Here is a 16,164-nt window from a genome sequence, read left to right as displayed (position 1 = left end):
CATCTCCACCTCTTCTCAGCAGATCGTGTTAGGCTTCTGGGGGATCTCAGGGGCTGAGGAAGGAGGGGAAGGCTGGTGGCTCACCTTGGGGGAGCTGATGGACCGCCTCATCACATAGGCAGCAGGGTCAGCATAGATGTCTTCACTGCGAGGCGGCAGCCGCTCGAAACGGGCACTGGGTGAGCGGACGGGGGAGTAAATGCGGGCGCGGCTGTAGGACCCCTGGCTTGGCGAGCGGGGCACAGAGTGGGAACGGGGCTGCAAGGACAGGCGGCGCAGGGAGCCGGAGGCGGCATCCAGTTCATCGTAATAGACAGGCTGCCGGGAGGGGCTGGGGATCCAGGTGGTGCCATCCTGCCGCCCATAGCCGGCAGGCTCCTTCCACTCCCGCAGCTGGAAGGCGGAGCCGCCTCCATTCCGGAAGGAGTGCCGCTTGTCCTCCAGGGCCCAGGGTGGGCTGATCCGATCGTAGGCCGGCATGGAGCAGATGCTATCCGGCCGTACCCCTGGCGGGTAGTACTGGTAATCATCAGGGTACTGGGAGGAGTAGGGGCTGTAATACTCAGGGACCCTACGGGACACAGGGTAGAACCTAGAGGGACTGACACAGAGAGGACTTTGTAAGGAAGCCAGACAAAATGGGCACGCCCCCAGCCCCCTGCCCGTGCCCCAGCCCCTCCTCCTTGTCCTCCAGCCTAGAGTGGGGTCTGACTAGGTGAACGGTGCCCTAGGCTGACCTTGCGAGCATACAGGGGCGCCCACTGCCCAGGCACGGAGGCTGTTTCCAGAAGTGCAAGGAAAGACCTGTCCTCAAAGCTCTCCCCCTCAACCAGTTCTCTGAGGCCAGAAATTTCACCATTCAGAGCTTCCATCTTTGTCTCTTTGTCTCCCTGGGGAGAAACTTTAAGCCGTATTAGCCATCTCTATCTCAGCATGAACCAATTTATCAGATTCTTTCCAGAGAGGCTAAGAGCAGAAGGAGCACTTGTGCACCAGGCACCTGGGGGGGGGGGGGGGACAACGGAGGAGGGACAAAGGGACGCCTTCGCTGATTTTATGATTCTGTCAAGGACCCAACCAGTCCGTTCCTGGGACTCAACCCTAGTGAGGCGCTCTCCCCAGGGCAGGGCAGACCACCGCAGTGAGCTGCCCTCCCAGACCCCCAGGGAAGGAGCGGCAGACCCACTTGCCCTGATCAACACAATCAGGTCCAATAAATGTCTTCAAATATTTGAAAGCCAGTCACTAGATAAAGAAGTAAATTGGTCTATTGGGAAGAACTAGGGCCAATGAGTGGCAACGTTTTTCTTTTTAGAAAACTGCTTATAAATAATGGCTTGCAAAACAGTTAGAGCTTCAAAAACGGAGTGAGTTGCCTTGGCAGTTAGTGAGTCTCACATTGGTAGAAACACTGGATGCTGTACAAGGGTGGGAAGCACGGACAGATGTCTGGCTGGAACAGCTTTAAAGGCCCCTCGCTGTGACTGCCTGCATGTTTCAGGCCGCCCAATGTCCTGTGAGAGGCACTGGGTGCTCTGTCCCTTCCTATGAAGGAAGTAGGCAGAGGGAGCAAGAATCAGGGGCAGGGGGCAAACTCTACAGATGGAACCATGGGGTTAGTAAGCATCTGGGCAAGCAGGGAATCCTGGGGTTCTCTTGGTTTCCCAATTCAGCCTGGCTTCCAGAAGGTTTCCAACAGAGGGTGCCTCCATGTCACTCCCCCAGCCCCAGCCCCCAGCCGGAACACCATCCCCACTCCACCCCACCCCACCAGGCCTCACCTCCGAAGATCCTCAGGAGGGGGCACCCCTCGGCGCAGGTTCACCCACTGCTGAAGCTGGTTCATGGAGCTCTTGCGCTGGGCGATTTTGTCGGGGTTGGCACGTGGCGGGAAGCTCTGCCGGTGCCCCCCACTCTCTGAGTCCTGAGGTGGGAAAGCTGTGCTCCCCGGCCTGCTTGGGGAGCTATACTGCCAGCCATTGGGCTGGGTGGGCCGCTCCCCACCTCCTGGGACCCTTGGGCCCTCAGGGTAAGGGCTGCCCGGGTCTGAGGCTGGTTCTGGTCCAGCGTGGACACCATTGGCTTTCACCAGAGGCTCGCTCTTGACTTCAGGCCTCTCAGGCCTCCTCTCCACCTTCTCGCAGCCTCGGCCATCACCCTCTCCTCGAGTCTTGGCCTCTGGCTCAGGCTTGGGAAGGCTGTTTTGGGGGGGTTGGTGGTGGTGTTTGCTGGGTGGGATGTTCTCAGAGTCTGGCTTCTCGTGGCTGTGGGATGCCAAGGGAGATGTTGTAAGGGACTCCAGCCCAGCATGGAGTTCAGGTTGGGGGAAACTGGGAAGGAGAAAAGGAGTGCAGAAGGATGGACAGGAAGGCAGTGATGGAAACAGGATTCAATGAATTCCAATTCTGTTTCCTAAATCCTACCATTTTATATTCTTGCTCCAGCCTGGGCAATTATAAAGCATAATCCAAGCTTGCCTGTGCACATGTGCTCGTCTTGCCCTCCTGGTCCTCCTCGTGTGTCACCCTCCGCTCCCTTCTGCTGAAACGCCTTGAGTCCAGCCTCCTAGCTATGGCCGAGACTAACCTCACCCAGACTAGGTCTCTCCTGTAGTCTGTCCCTGATCCAGCCCCCCTCACTTGGTGTGCACTATACACTACACATAATCGGAACCATCCTTGATGTCTCAGCTGCAGAGGTTTGTGACAGGTCAGCCCTCTCTCCTTTAGAAAGTTACTTAACTTCCACGAGTCTTGGGCTCCTCGTTGGCAGGGTGGGTAGGACTGTGTGAGATCAAACATGGCAGGCGCACCAGGGGCTGAAGCTGTTGCCTCAAACTTCACAGGCATAGAAAGAGGCTAGTTCCCCTCTCCCAAACAAGCATCTTCCAGGACTTTCTATTAGAGTATAAGCTCCATGAGGTAGGAGCTTGTCAGACTTTTCCTACCTTGTTTTCCTAGCACCCTATACACATTTCTATTTACAGTAAATATTTATGAAAAGAATGAGTGAAGTTCTGGAATTCCACCCCTTGGTCAAAGCAAAGATGGAATCTCATGACAATGTTTTCCCTACACCTTCCCCAATTCAACATAGTCAAGCATCCTTGTTGAGACACTGCTTGGTAAACATTTTCAAGACATGTACACAGACTTGGAGTCTATACTGTAAAACTTCCTTCTGCCGGATCCCTGTTAACATCTAACTTAAGACTCAATGCCCAGTTCAAGTAGAGACAGGTGCTGAGACTCCGGGTGATGACGGGATGAAGTGACAGGAGCAGTCACATACTGAGTGCTTGCTGCATGTCAAGCATTTTACCTATACTATTGAGTCCTCACAACAACCCTATGAGGTAGGATTATGATTATTGTCTCTGAGGGTCAGAGGTTAAGTAACTTACACTTAGGTCACACAGTGGGCAAGTGGCCAAGTTGGGATTCAAACCTGAGTCCCACAGAGTCTGTATGCATAACAAAACGAGCAAATGACCCTGGTCTTTGGCTCCTGGCCAGGCCCGGATGGAACCTGGCTTCTCTCTTGGCCTCCACCAGCTCAGAGAGAAGAGGAGGAGCTGGCCAGGGGAAAAGAGACTACAGGCTCTGAAATCACTTAGCCAGGCACCCTGCTGGGAGGCAAGGAGTTGGTTCACATGTTCTCAGAGGTTCAAGTCCACATGCTGGGCTCAGCAAGGGCATAGAGATGGGCGCCTCTTCACCCCTCCTCTCTCTCTCTAATAGCAGTCCTCACGCCTATGCCCAGTCCCCGGCACTCACTTGTGACGTGCAGCTTGGGGCACCGACTTCTGGGCTGGGGGGATCTGTACTCGGGCAGCCTCCCCCATGGCCTGGATCCAGGCCTCCTGCTCCTCGGGGCTCTCGGCACTGAAGAAGTAGGTGCGGACCCCGGCGTGCTCAGCCTGTGGGGAGAGGCAGTGCGTGGAACCGTCCCCAGCCTCGTTCACCCAGCACACAGTCACCTGTGGGGAGAAGACACCCACGCCCACAGGACAGGTGGTCAGGCAGGTCGTTCCCCTGACCTGCAGCTCTTCGCCCCATATGGAGCTCAGGGCAATGTGAGGAGGCCCACAGCTGTCCCAAGTGCTCCAGCTGGCATCCAAGTATCTGCCTTGACTAGCTCTCTGGACACCACTAGGCAGCTCAATAGCCAGGTAAGCTGACCTGCCCCACCTGAGGGACAATTACCTCGCCCGCTCTCCCATCAAATTCCATGTTTGATTTGAAGGGCAATTACCCCATGCCCGGGAGAGATGCCCCCCTACCACAACCACATGCCAGTCTCGGCCCCAGCTCAGCCTCTGAGAAGCTGGCACTCTTCCGCGCAGCGGGACAGCGCGGGCACACGGGGGGCATGCACAGACAGTCAGAGCACGCTACCTAGTTGGCGGCTGCAAGCAGGCGCAGCAGGCGGTAACCCAGAAGCCAGCTCCTGTCCAGAGGAGGGGTCCTCACGCGGCCAGAAGGAGGAGAAGCAGAGAACAGGTCAACCGAACACCAGAGGGAGAGACAGGAGACGTGACAGGAACGTTGAGGAGCAGAGGGAAGTGAGGAGCTATTCAGACTAGCCCCTTCTACTCAGTGTCACCACTGGGACCACAGCACCCAGCAAGGCTCAGGTCAGCCCACCAGGAGTCGGGGTGGAGAGCTCGCACCCGGCTAACCTGGGTTGCTTGAGGAGAGAAGGCAGGGCAGCCCAGTGCTAATCCTAGCTCTGTTCCCGACCAGCCCTGCAACTGTAAACAACTCGAGATTTTGCTCTGGCCTTAACTGATGTATCTGTTTGATGGGGAGGGTCCACGAGGAAAAGACGCTCCAGTGCTAGATTCTTTCTGGGGTCTCAGAACACTTCCTAGGTGAGACCAATCTCCCAGAAAAAGCAGCTAGCCTTGTTCATCCCATTCAACATGAGAGATCCAAAAGTGTTTAAGAGTCTCAGATGTGGACTTCACTTTGGCCTATGACCCCTTGGGTGCTAAATCCTGGGTCTCTGGGGGTTGGAAGGAGAGAAGACAGGGCTCCTCTGACCAAGCCCCAGGGTTCTCCTAAGCAACAGTGTCAAATCCACACCCTTCGAGTGCTTTCCCAGCTGGACCTTCACTTTTCCTCAGCACCTTCCCCAGCACATGATGTCTTTCCACAGGAGCCATTACCCAGTGAGGGAGCATCCTACTTCTCTAAGGACAGAGATGGGCCTCCTTCCTCTGGATCCGGCCAGTCCCCACCCTCCAGCAGGTAGGCAGACAGGGAGGTGCTGACGAAAAGCCAGTGAAGTTGTAAGGAGGCATCTGGGGGTTGAAACTGCACAGGGATATGGAGAGCAGGGGCCCAGGCAAGCCCTCTGGGGTGGAGAACACAGGGTTACTGTAGAGGAGAGAGACACACAGGTGGACGAGTGGGTGTGTCCTGGGCTGGTAGGAGTGGCAGCAAATAATTTGCGAAGCATCCAGTGAGCATCCTGTGTGTGCAGAGCTCTGCTCTGGGTGCCAGTCACAGGGAAAGCAAAGACACGCTCTTAGCACTTGAAGAGCTCACGGTCAAGCTGGAGGACAAAACATACCCACGGGGAAACAAGGAGAGAGCAAAGGCGCGGGAACAACAGCTTGTGACAGGAGAAGGCAGAGGGCCTGGGAAAAGACAGGGTGATTGATGGGGAGCCAGGAGGGGGCACCAGCGTGGAAGCATGAAAGGGGACCAGAGAATTGAGGGAGGTGCCCCCATGGATGAGCCCACAGAGCCCCCACGGGGCTTTGCAGGGACAGAGGAAGGCCATTCAGCAGCAGGCTGGGTGGGAACAGTGCTGGCTCATTACTGGCCATCTGAGGGTTTCGCTTGGTGGCCCCAGCAGGACAAGCCTCCCATCTGTCTCATCTCCCCTCCCTTCCCTGGAGAAAGGCCACTGAATAGCCACAATCCGAACCTTTTGTGGGCCACTGAGCACAGCCCTCAGAGTTGGGTTTTAAAGAGGCAGTGCACTCCTCAGGGGAAAAGGAAGGAGGAGAGGGGCTGATGGGCACAGAGATCTGGGGTTTATGGAGGGGTGTGTCAGTCATTGGGACGTTGTTCTAATGCGGCTGCCGGCAGAGCTCCCTAGCTGGAGTGTGTGTGTGTGTGTGTGTGTGTGTGTGTGTGTGTGTGTGTGTGTGTGTGTGCGCACGCGCACGCGCAGGTCTGGAGGGGAAGGGTAAGACAGGCTGTCTGACTGTGTGGGTGTATGTGCGTGTCTGTGTATAGCAGGCCTGTTTGTTGTTGGTTAAACAGCCTGTTCCTATTTCCCCAGCTAAATTCCGGCTCCCTGGAGCCAGTGTTTTATTGATTATTCATTCTGCAGACAGGACCCTTGGAGGCTGGAAACTAATTATATGCCTAAGAAGTCCCTCTTTGTTCCCCGGAGCAGCATCTATGTGTCTGCCCACCTCTCTGTGGCCAGGTGACCAGAGCTGAAGGACAGAAAGGGCAGAGTCTCTGGGCCCCCAGGAACTCGGATGCTGCCCTCGAGTAACCTGTGGGTTTTCAGGGTCTTGGACAGCAATTCTCAACTGGGGGAGAGAGGGCTTTGTACTAAGAAAACACATGGTTGATATCATAATTTTATATATGGAAATTGAAAAAGAACCTATGATCTTTGCATCATAAAATATGAAAAGGGCATGGAATTTTCACTGTTTTTATTGGGCCATGAATTTTTAAATGTGGAAAAATACTGGCCTAGGATGAGACAGCAGCAGTCCCGTCTTTGATGGGTGGATCCCCCAGGGGTTCCGAGGAGTGACGCTGAGCAGGCAGGTGAGGTCCATCTCCCTGGGCCCTTATTCCCTCAAATTGTGTCTCTGTGAGGTTTGTAGCTTTCAATTATAATGAAACTCAATTCCTAACTTTCTGCAAAGTTTTTTTTTTTTTTTAATTAGAGCATGTCATTTATGGAAACTAAAAAACACAGGCCTACCAAACCCATTTTCCAAGGTGGCAAAAATACTAGGGTGCTGGCCCATGACAAGGGCTGAAGAGGGGACAGGGTGCAGGCAGCAGGGCTGAAGGGCAAAGGGAAAAAAGGAAAGTGAGGACAAATGACAAATTGAGGGCCCTTACATGGGCCAGTGGGAACGTGCTGTACACTAAATAGTAGTGAACAACTTACATCTGAGACCCTTTGAGTAAGTTTGATTGGGGGTCTAGTTCCCTGGGCCTAAAGTGGGGAGGAAGACTTTCCAGAATGGATCTTAGAAACCCACCCGCCCACAGTTCCTGCCTCTGCTGTGAGGGATTTCCTAGGTGCCAGGCCACCAGGCAGAGGGTCCATGGCCTCAGCACATAACTAATTCTCCCCCAGGAAAGACTGTGGTACCACTGAAGCTCATCTCTACAGGCTCACCCTGGGGAGAGAAGAGGAAGGGGTCCCGGCGCAGCCTCACGTGAGACTTACAACAGCTTGTACTGAGCCCGGGGACCACTGCCTGCTGCCCCCAGTACTACCACTTGGGATTCCTAAGGAGGTGGCTCTCGATGCTGCTCCATTCTTGTGTGCTCTAGAAGAGCCGGCCTCCCTCCCCTACCTGACCTGGGAGAGGAAGGCCAACTGACCTTAAAGGTATGTTTTCGGCTGATGTTGTCTGAGGGCTGCACCGCAGCCACCCGGAAGCTCAGGAGGGGGATGCTGCCCAGGACGCTCTCCTCCTTCTCATCTGTCGCGGAAATAGAGGCACAGTGAGATGTACGTGTGCGGGGGGGAGGGGGGCGGAGTGTATCAGCCCTATTAGGATAAATACCAACAAATATCTGTTACTCATCTACTATTTGTCAGGCACTTGGGGCCACCACGCAACCGCACGGGGCGCGCTCTGCACAGCAAGAGGCACACTCCCTGGAGCCGCGGAGCGTGGCAGCCCTCCAGGCACTGTTCTAGACTTGGGGACTGTAGAGGTGAATGCGAGAGTAGTAGCGCCCACCCTTGGGGAGCTCACATTCCAGTACGCAAGCAAACAAGCACAGAAGAGCCAACATTTTGGAGTGCTTGCTATACGTCAGGCACTGTTCTAAGTTAAAGGCTTAATGGATTTAACCTGCCCAACAATCCTATGAATGGGTACTCTTATGATCTCCATTTTATAGGTAAGGAGGTTGAGACACAGAAAGATTAAATAACTTGTCCAAGGTTACTTAAGTAGAAAGTGGTGGATTAGTCTTTAACCCAAGAAGTCTGACTTTCGAGCTACCATTCTTAACCTCCCTCCCATCCACAGTGCCTCTCCAAACAAGGTGATTCCAACAGTGACACACGGAACAGGATATAATGGGATGCAGCGCGGTAGAGTGGACGCTCGAATCTTCGGCTCTGGCTCTTCTGGGTAACTGTCTCTAAGGTTCTCCCAGGCACCTGGCAGCTTGCTTTGTCTTCTCCTGACTAGACCCCTCCCCTTTACAGTCCCCATGTCTGCACAGAAGACACGCCCCTGCGTGGCCCCCTGATCCCCAGGAGCAGGCTAACAATCAGGCTGCTGCATAATTCATCCCAAATCTCCCAAGGAGCCTGATGGATTAGCTAGCCAGGCCCCCAGCTATCAGCAGGAGACCGAAAGGGTAGGGGCGCTGTGTGGGAACCATGAGGTTGGGGCTAACTATGAGGCCATGGCAAGACCCTCCCCACTTCCCTGGGATAGCTCTTTATTCCTGGGGCTGGAGACCCTGTAAAACCCTCAGCTAGGGTTCAGAAGAAATCTCACAGGGGTTACAGACTCCACTAGTTCCCCTTCTCCCCTTACTCATCACTTGCACAAGATACTTAGCCCAAGGTCCAGTTTCCTGGGCAGACCTCGGCATGGTACCCAGAGGATGGACTAAGCTAAAGGAACAGGAGGGCTGGGAACCCAGAGCTTCTTCAGGAAGGCAGAGGCCATCAACCCCAGGAGGAGGTGGGCCCCCTGCCTGGCTGAGTCCTGGCCAGTGTTTAGGGGTCTCCTGAGAGCATCTCTCAGTGCATAGTGACCCCCCATCTCCATGTCCCTTGAGTTCAGAGTTTCATAAGTTTCTCCCCTCACACCAGGCCCAGAGTGCCTTCCCTGCAGAGACCCTGGCTTTCCCTCCAGCTTCCGTTATACTCTGGCTCCTGTGCGGCCCTACATCCCGGGCCCCAGCCTGAGCAGATTCTTCTCCCTCAATCTTGGGGTTTCCTCTGTGACTAGACCCTGGACGTGCATCCCCTTCCTGGTCTCTCTCCTTGGGATGCAGGTGCCTCAGGGCACAGGGACAGCAGTGTTCTAAGGGCGGAGGGGGGGGGCGGTCACTGGGTACAACCTTTGTTTGCCAAAGTTAATGATTCAGTGAATTGCTCCCAGGAGACCTGGAGAAATCAGAGCTCTGCCATTCCCAGGGCATGCAGGAAAAGGAAACAGCCACTCCTGCTGCTACATCATTTTATCCTCTCCTCAGTGCCCAGGCCTCCTTGCGGGGCATCAGTGTGACAGAACCATCACTGTCATCAACCCTCACTAGTTCCTCCCTGCCCTGCTTGCCATATTGTTGCTGTACATACTTTAAAAATAACTTCCTAGAGGCTGCTGCACCAAAGTTATAAGAGTTTTGCCCTCCTTTCTGTGGGGGAGGAAAGGGAGTGAATGTTGGGGTGGGTGAAGAGGGCAGAAGCTGGGGGATAATCATTTACTCCACATTGATTGAGCACCTACTATGTGCCAGGTGCTGTTTTCAGTGCTGTGGATACAGCAGTGAACAAAACTGACCAAAAAATCCTGCCTACACAGATCGGATCATACATTCCAGTGGGATGGGGGAAGCTCAACATACAAGGTCCAATTAGCAGGTGACCTGCTAGTGATGACCAGGGACCCTCCTCTTCTTCCTCCTTTTCTTCTCCCACCCACGCCCTCCCCCGGACTTCACCCTCTGTCATCTGACTGTCTTGTTCATCCACCACACCACCCACCAGGGCCTAGGACTCTGCCTGAAATCTAGTAGGCACTCGGTAAATATTGTCGAATGTGAAATGAGTGAGTGAATGAGTGAGCAAGTGAGCTTTGTCTTTATCCCCTGTCACGTGCCACTGGTGCCGGAGACCACAGGGGGGATATGTGCCCCCCCACCCCCAACATCCATCAGAAACCGAGCCCTGTGACAGGGCAGAATGAGAAAGAGGGGGGCCCTGGCTTCCCACAGCCCCTGCCAGTACCAGGCGCAAGCTCACCTTTATAGTAGAAGAGGCAGCGATCCACCAGAACGAACCAGCGCTTATTCCACTGCTTAACCCCGGAGCTGGCCTGCAGGAGAAGTGGGGAATAGACAGGATAGTCTGTGACCTGGGCCTGGGGAGGTGGGTGTGTGCAGTGGAAAGAGTGCTGCACTCATTATAAGGACATCCTGCCTCTGCTTGCAGCTCTGCCACTAACAAGTGGCAGCAACCCCCAAGAGCCCTTAGAGGCAGGGAATGACATTACATTATTGCCTGTGACCTTCCACTTCTGTCATTCTGGGCTTCAGTGTCTCCCCCGGGGAAGATAAACGGTACAGCGATGAGCCAGAAAGAGTGAGCAGAAGGTCAGGCAGGGATAGTGGCCAGGTCAACGAGGAGAACTGGACCCCTAGACTTAGAGGAGACATCCCCCTCCCTTCATAGCAAGAGGGCCCTGCTGACTGAGCCACTGGGTTGCTCTGATAGGATTGATGACAGCGTATTTCAAAGTCATTGCATCTGCCCATCAGGAGACCTGGCTGAATTCCCAAATATAACACTAATTTCTCTCTGTGATTTTGGGAAGATACTCAACCTCTCTGAGACTTTATAAAATTAGGAGATTTCACAGAGATATACCAAAATAGGACCTGGAAGGACAAAGCAAAATATACATGGGCTGTTATAACTACAGAGGAATTACGGCGCTATGAGGAGAAAGCAGGGATGCGGTGGGCAGAATGGAATAGGAGGCCTCACCTGCTTGAAAAGCCAGCCTGCCTTGGTGACAGGAGCACTGGGGTTCCGCTTCATGGAGTGCGAGCGCTTGCCGAAAGCGATGGCCTTGCGGGACGTCCGGGTGGCCTAGGGATGCAGAGAGCAGCCAGCTTAACTCTTCCTCTCCTCCTTCCTGCTCCACCCGCAAGGGGAGCTGCCCTTGGTGGGAGCTATCCCTCTCCAGGGCCCTGGGGGCCCTCACGTTAAGAGGCCCAGGTGAGAAGCTTGGATCTCTTACTAACTCAAGGGCACGGCCTTTCAATTCTTTGGCTCTTTTTCTTATCTCTAAAATTGGGCTCAAAATTATAGTCCTACGTGTCTCACAGCGATGTGTGTTTTTTGTTTTTTCTTAAGGAGAAAATAAGATATTTCATTTCACTCCTGGCCTATCCTTCTCTACTGGCCTTACTCCTTACCTCTTTCATAATGCTTTCTCAGACCCACTCAACTTCAAGTAAATTCCCTACGTCATCATCTTCTCCAAGCCCAATTCATTCCTTTTTTTTTTTTATAAATGTATTTATTTTATTTATTTATTTTTGGTTGTGTTGGGTCTTCGTTGAGGTGTGCAGGCTTCTCATTGCAGTGGCTTCTCCTGTTGCAGAGCACAGGCTCTAGGCGTGTGTCAGTAGTTGTGGCACGTGGGCTCAGTAGTTGTGGCTCGAGGGCTCTAGAGCGCAGGCTCAGGAGTTGTGGCGCACGGACTTAGTTGCTCTGCAGCACGTGGGATCTTCCCGGACCAGGGCTCGAACCCGTGTCCCCGGCATTGGCAGGAGGATTCTTAATCACTGCGCCACCAGGGAAGCCCCCTATTCATTCTTGAATGTCCAACACACCACAGAGCAGGGAGGATGTACGGGTGTTCTCCTAGCTCCTTATTGCCACAAGGAGTTCCCCACATTCTGGCAACAATCTCTCCTTCTCAAAGTATCAGTGATCTTTCACTGTTTAGCCCTTCTCACCACTATCAGCTTCTAGATCATTTTTTCAGAGTCTGAGGATTTTGATATCAGTCATCCTCTCCATTCTAAGTCTTGCCATCACTGTGGACAATTTTATTGCTCCACAGTGAGAGGGAGGATGACCCATCCAGTGGCCTAACTTGAAACTACCTTGATGTCCTCAAGTCCAAAATCCTCCACTTCCACCCCAGCAACTCACTCCCATGGCAACACCTTAGACCTGGCCAGCTCCCAAGCCCCTTCACCACCAGCATTGTCAATTCTCATATCCCCATCTTCTGATCACAGCATCCCATCCTCTGGGCTGTCTCACGCCACCCCTCAACGACACCAGCTTTTCTACTCCACTGCGATCCCCAACTCCTCAATCCTTGCCTTTTTTGCCTGGATCCATGAGCTATCTCCTGGTGTTAGTTGTTTCCCTACAAAGCCTAGGCCCCCTGGTGGAATAGATCAACCGCACTCTCCAACACCAACACCCTATCCAGTGCCTTTCCGCTTGACCTTCTCTGAAACTCTAAATCCCAGATTAATCAAATTATCCACCCTCCCTGCACTCACAGCCAGATTATGGTGCTGCTGGAGAACAATCACACCACAGTACAGACGAGGCCACCGTGACCCCTCGGTCCCCGGTGCTCCGCTGCACGCCCTCACCTCTCTCCCGAGCCCAGCGACCTGCCCGCCTCTGCCTTCCCCGCAGTGGCTTGGATCCTCCCCCACAGAGAAAATTGAGGTTGTCAGACAGGCGCTTCCTCAATTTCACACCATTTTACCCAGAAAATTACTGCCCTTACCACTCTCCTTGTCTCTTTCCCTTCAATGTCAGAAGAAGAGGCGTTTTCCTCCTTTCCAAGGCTATTGGGTCCAGCCTGCTGTCTCCTCTGAGACTTGCTTCGTTGATAACCTCTCAAATCTGTCTTCATTTTTTCCTCCTCCACTGGCTGCTTCTCCCAAGCAAACATGCTCAGGTCTCTTCATCTTAAAGCATCCCTCTGTCTGTCTCTCTCTCTGTCTCTGTTTCTCTCTCTCAATCTCTCTCTCTCCTCTCTCTCACTGTCTGTCTCTGTCTCTCGCAATCGTTCTCTCTCCTCCTTCTCACTGGCCCTCACGCACCCACACACACCTGACTGCCCCCTCCACCCTCCACCAACTGTCCCCGTCAGGTGACACCTTCCCTCCCTTCCCTCTCTTTCTCCTCAGAGATAGGCTGCTGGGAAGAGTCCTGACTTCCTCTCCTCCCTTTACTCCTAAACCTCCTCCACCTCTTTTCAGAAATGGTCCCTGCGATGTCAACTCAGGCCACTCAGTCCCTGACATTCTTAAGCACCGACAATGTGAACCTTTCTGTCCTTCCTGAAACTCTTCTTTTGGTTTCTGGGGCACTAGTCCTTACTTTTCAATATCTGCATCTGTGGCCAGTCCTTCTCAATCTCCACCTCCACTCTAAGTGTTGATAGACCTCAAACTTACTCTTTTATTCTCGTCATACATTGTGCCTGTGTAATGTCATCCGTACCCATTGCCTCAGCTGCCAGCAATATGCTGAAAACTCCTTAATCCATATTGAGATTCATTTGCTAGAATGAATCTAGATATAGATTCATTTGTCCCAGTCCATTTGCTCACTAGTTGTCCAGCTAGGATTAAATAAGCGCAAAACCAAACTCATCCTCTTTCTAACCAAACTTGTTCTACCGTATTTCTCATCTCTGTGACTGGGCCACAATCTACCCAGTGGCCCAAACCAGAACTCTGAACAAGCTCACACCGTCCCCTCCTCCCTCCATTCCTCCACACCATCATTTACGCAGGGCTGACAAGTCTGTCTTCTTAATGGATCTCAAGCCTGTCCTTTCTTCTCCAGTGCCGCTGTTGGTGCCTCACGGGTTGTCATCTCTTCTGGCTGTCTACCCTCTGTATTGAACTAAGGTTATCTTTCTAAAATACTTTATTAATTACACTACTCTCTTGCTTAAAATTTCTCACTACCTGTCGTCACTTAGGAGAGAATTCCAATCCTCAGCACAGCACACAAGGACAGGTCTACAAGATCTGGCTGGGCCACCACCCACTTTCTGCCACTCCACCAGAAAGGCACCACCGCTGGTCATGCCAAACTCCAAGTGGTTCTCTCCCATCTCCCTAGGGCTTTGCTCACCATGGGAGGCGGGGGAACCCCACTTCCCTTGTCCACTACCAAATCCCAACTCATCCTTCACAGCCTAGTGCAGGCCCCCCATGTCCACAAAACCTCCCTGTTCTCCCAGAGTAGTTGCTGCTCCCTCTTCTCAGAATCTTCTCATAGTCTAGAATCTGTCACACTGCAACAGAACTGTGGACTTTCTGCCTCCCGTACGAGACTGTGAGCTCTTTGTAGGGAAAAACTTTTGTTTTGTTCATCTCTTTATCACCAGAGCCTAGCAAGGTGTCCAGCGATCAATAAGCACTTAGTAAATACTTGTAGAAGGAAGGAAAGAAGAAACTGGGGTTTATCATAAAGTACCTCCCAAACTGGGAAATGAAATTATTTTCTGTACTTTACTTGAAAAAACCCACATATAATGGTGGAGATCAGCCATCTGAAGAAGTCATCCACCACCCTCAGAATATGTAAATCCTAAAATCTTTCCCTTTTCTCTCAGTCCGTCATCTGTCATAGTTTCACCTGCTCTCTGCAGCCTAAAATCTGCTCCTTGCCACTTCAGCCATTCCCCTGCCAACCCCACAGTAATACTCTAGCCTCCTTATCTTTCTGCTACAGCTTCCCAGCAACCCTCAACCTTAGGTCAATGCAACCATCTGCCAGGCCATAGCATTGCTGGAGAAAAACCACACACACCTGTGGATCAGAGCCACACAGATTCAGTCTACGACCTCAGATGACCCTTCAGTATTATTGGGCAATATTCCAAATGTTCCTTGTTGACCACTGACCCTTGGGCTTATTCTGAAGCCCCCCGCCCCCCAACGCCTCTCTATCCACCCCACTCTTCTCAGCAGAAAACCCTACCTCCTACTTCCCTGCAAAAGTTGAAAACATCAGGTGGGAGTGTCTCGAACTTCCTAGCCCCACCGCCACGTTTCACATACCTTTCTTATGCAGCCTCAGGAAGAGGGCCCCTCCCCTATCCAGGCTGACAGCAAATTGGCACCTGACTCCTGTCTCTACACAAACATGACTCATTGGCTATGCCCTTTCTCCTGAAACTACCTACTGGGTCATTCCCCTCCTGCCCTTAACACCTTGAAACGAAACAAAGTGAACAAAGAAAACCTCCCTGCATCTTGCATATCTCCTAGCTGCCACCCTCCACCCCTCATTTCCCTTCATGGTCAAGTTTCTTTAAAAAAATTTTTTTTGAAATATTTCAAACATTTCAGAAAAGTAGGGACTAAGTCACCACTGCATGTTGTTTTCTTTCCCTAATAAAACATGACAAATAGAGCTGAAACTCCCTTTGAGTCCCTCCCCAATCTCATTACCTTTTCTTCCTCCCTAGAGGTGACCACTGACCACAAATTAGTATGCCTGTCCATGGTTATATGCTTGTACTGCAAGCTTATCTATAAAAACGCTGAATTACTTTTCATGTTTGTACATTTTACATAAATGATACCATATTTTTCATATCCTACAACTTGCTTTTTCCTCAGCATTATGTTTTTAAGATTTATCCTTGTTATACATCTCGCTCCAGTCCATTTTTAATTTTTGGAGAGTCCTCCATTGTATGACTACACTACCATTTACTATCTAGTTTTTTAGAAGAGCAGTTTTCTACTTTTCAGTGTCCTGTATCTGCCCTCCCATCTCCTCTTAAGCCCTCTCCAGCTTGTCTTTGTCTTCTGCCCTCCTCACACCACTGAACTGCTCTTATCAGGGTCTCCAATTACCACGATGTTGCTAAACCCCATGGATACTTTTAGCCCTTATCTTACTGGACCTCTTTGCAACATTCTTCTCTGATTACTTCTTCCCCCTGACGGTCTTTTCCTTCCTCCTCCCTTTCTGAGCGCCCAATTGCCGTGTCCTTCATGAGTTATTCTTCTTTCCCTGTCCCCCTAGATCAGTGGTTCTCAGTGAGGGTGGGGCAATTTCGTCCCACAGGGGGCATTTGACAATGTCTGGAGACATTTTTGGTTGTCACAGGGTGGGGGCTACTGGCATCTAGTGGGTAGAGGCCAGGGCTGCTGCTCAACATACTACAGAGAAAGAATGGTCCCA

At 52.3% G+C, this 16,164-nt stretch overlaps 1 protein-coding gene across 8 annotated transcripts in view; it reads right to left on the bottom strand.

Annotated features, from left to right (window-relative positions):
• The window catches only part of PLEKHA6 (pleckstrin homology domain containing A6), a 137,663-nt gene that overhangs the window by 27,431 nt on the left and 94,068 nt on the right, over positions 1 to 16,164 (bottom strand). For 3 of the 8 annotated variants that reach the window (XM_082432445.1, XM_082432446.1, XM_082432447.1), the window contains exons 6-11: positions 10,957 to 11,061; positions 10,213 to 10,285; positions 7,599 to 7,699; positions 3,777 to 3,979; positions 1,782 to 2,264; positions 85 to 601 (exon numbers count right to left, since the gene is read on the bottom strand). In XM_082432445.1, the coding sequence (XP_082288571.1) occupies positions 85 to 601; positions 1,782 to 2,264; positions 3,777 to 3,979; positions 7,599 to 7,699; positions 10,213 to 10,285; positions 10,957 to 11,061 (1,482 nt within the window). Of the gene's footprint in view, positions 1 to 84; positions 602 to 1,781; positions 2,265 to 3,776; positions 3,980 to 4,397; positions 6,914 to 7,598; positions 7,700 to 10,212; positions 10,286 to 10,956; positions 11,062 to 16,164 lie in introns of those variants that run through there. The other 5 variants (XM_082432444.1, XM_082432448.1, XM_082432443.1 and 2 more) reach the window with 4 other exon arrangements.

This window comes from Balaenoptera physalus, assembly GCF_965194825.1.
Source record: "Balaenoptera physalus genome assembly, chromosome: 1".
Lineage (NCBI taxonomy): Eukaryota > Metazoa > Chordata > Mammalia > Artiodactyla > Balaenopteridae > Balaenoptera > Balaenoptera physalus.
Note: the sequence above shows the minus strand (reverse complement) of the source record. Positions and strands in the feature narration are given on the sequence as shown.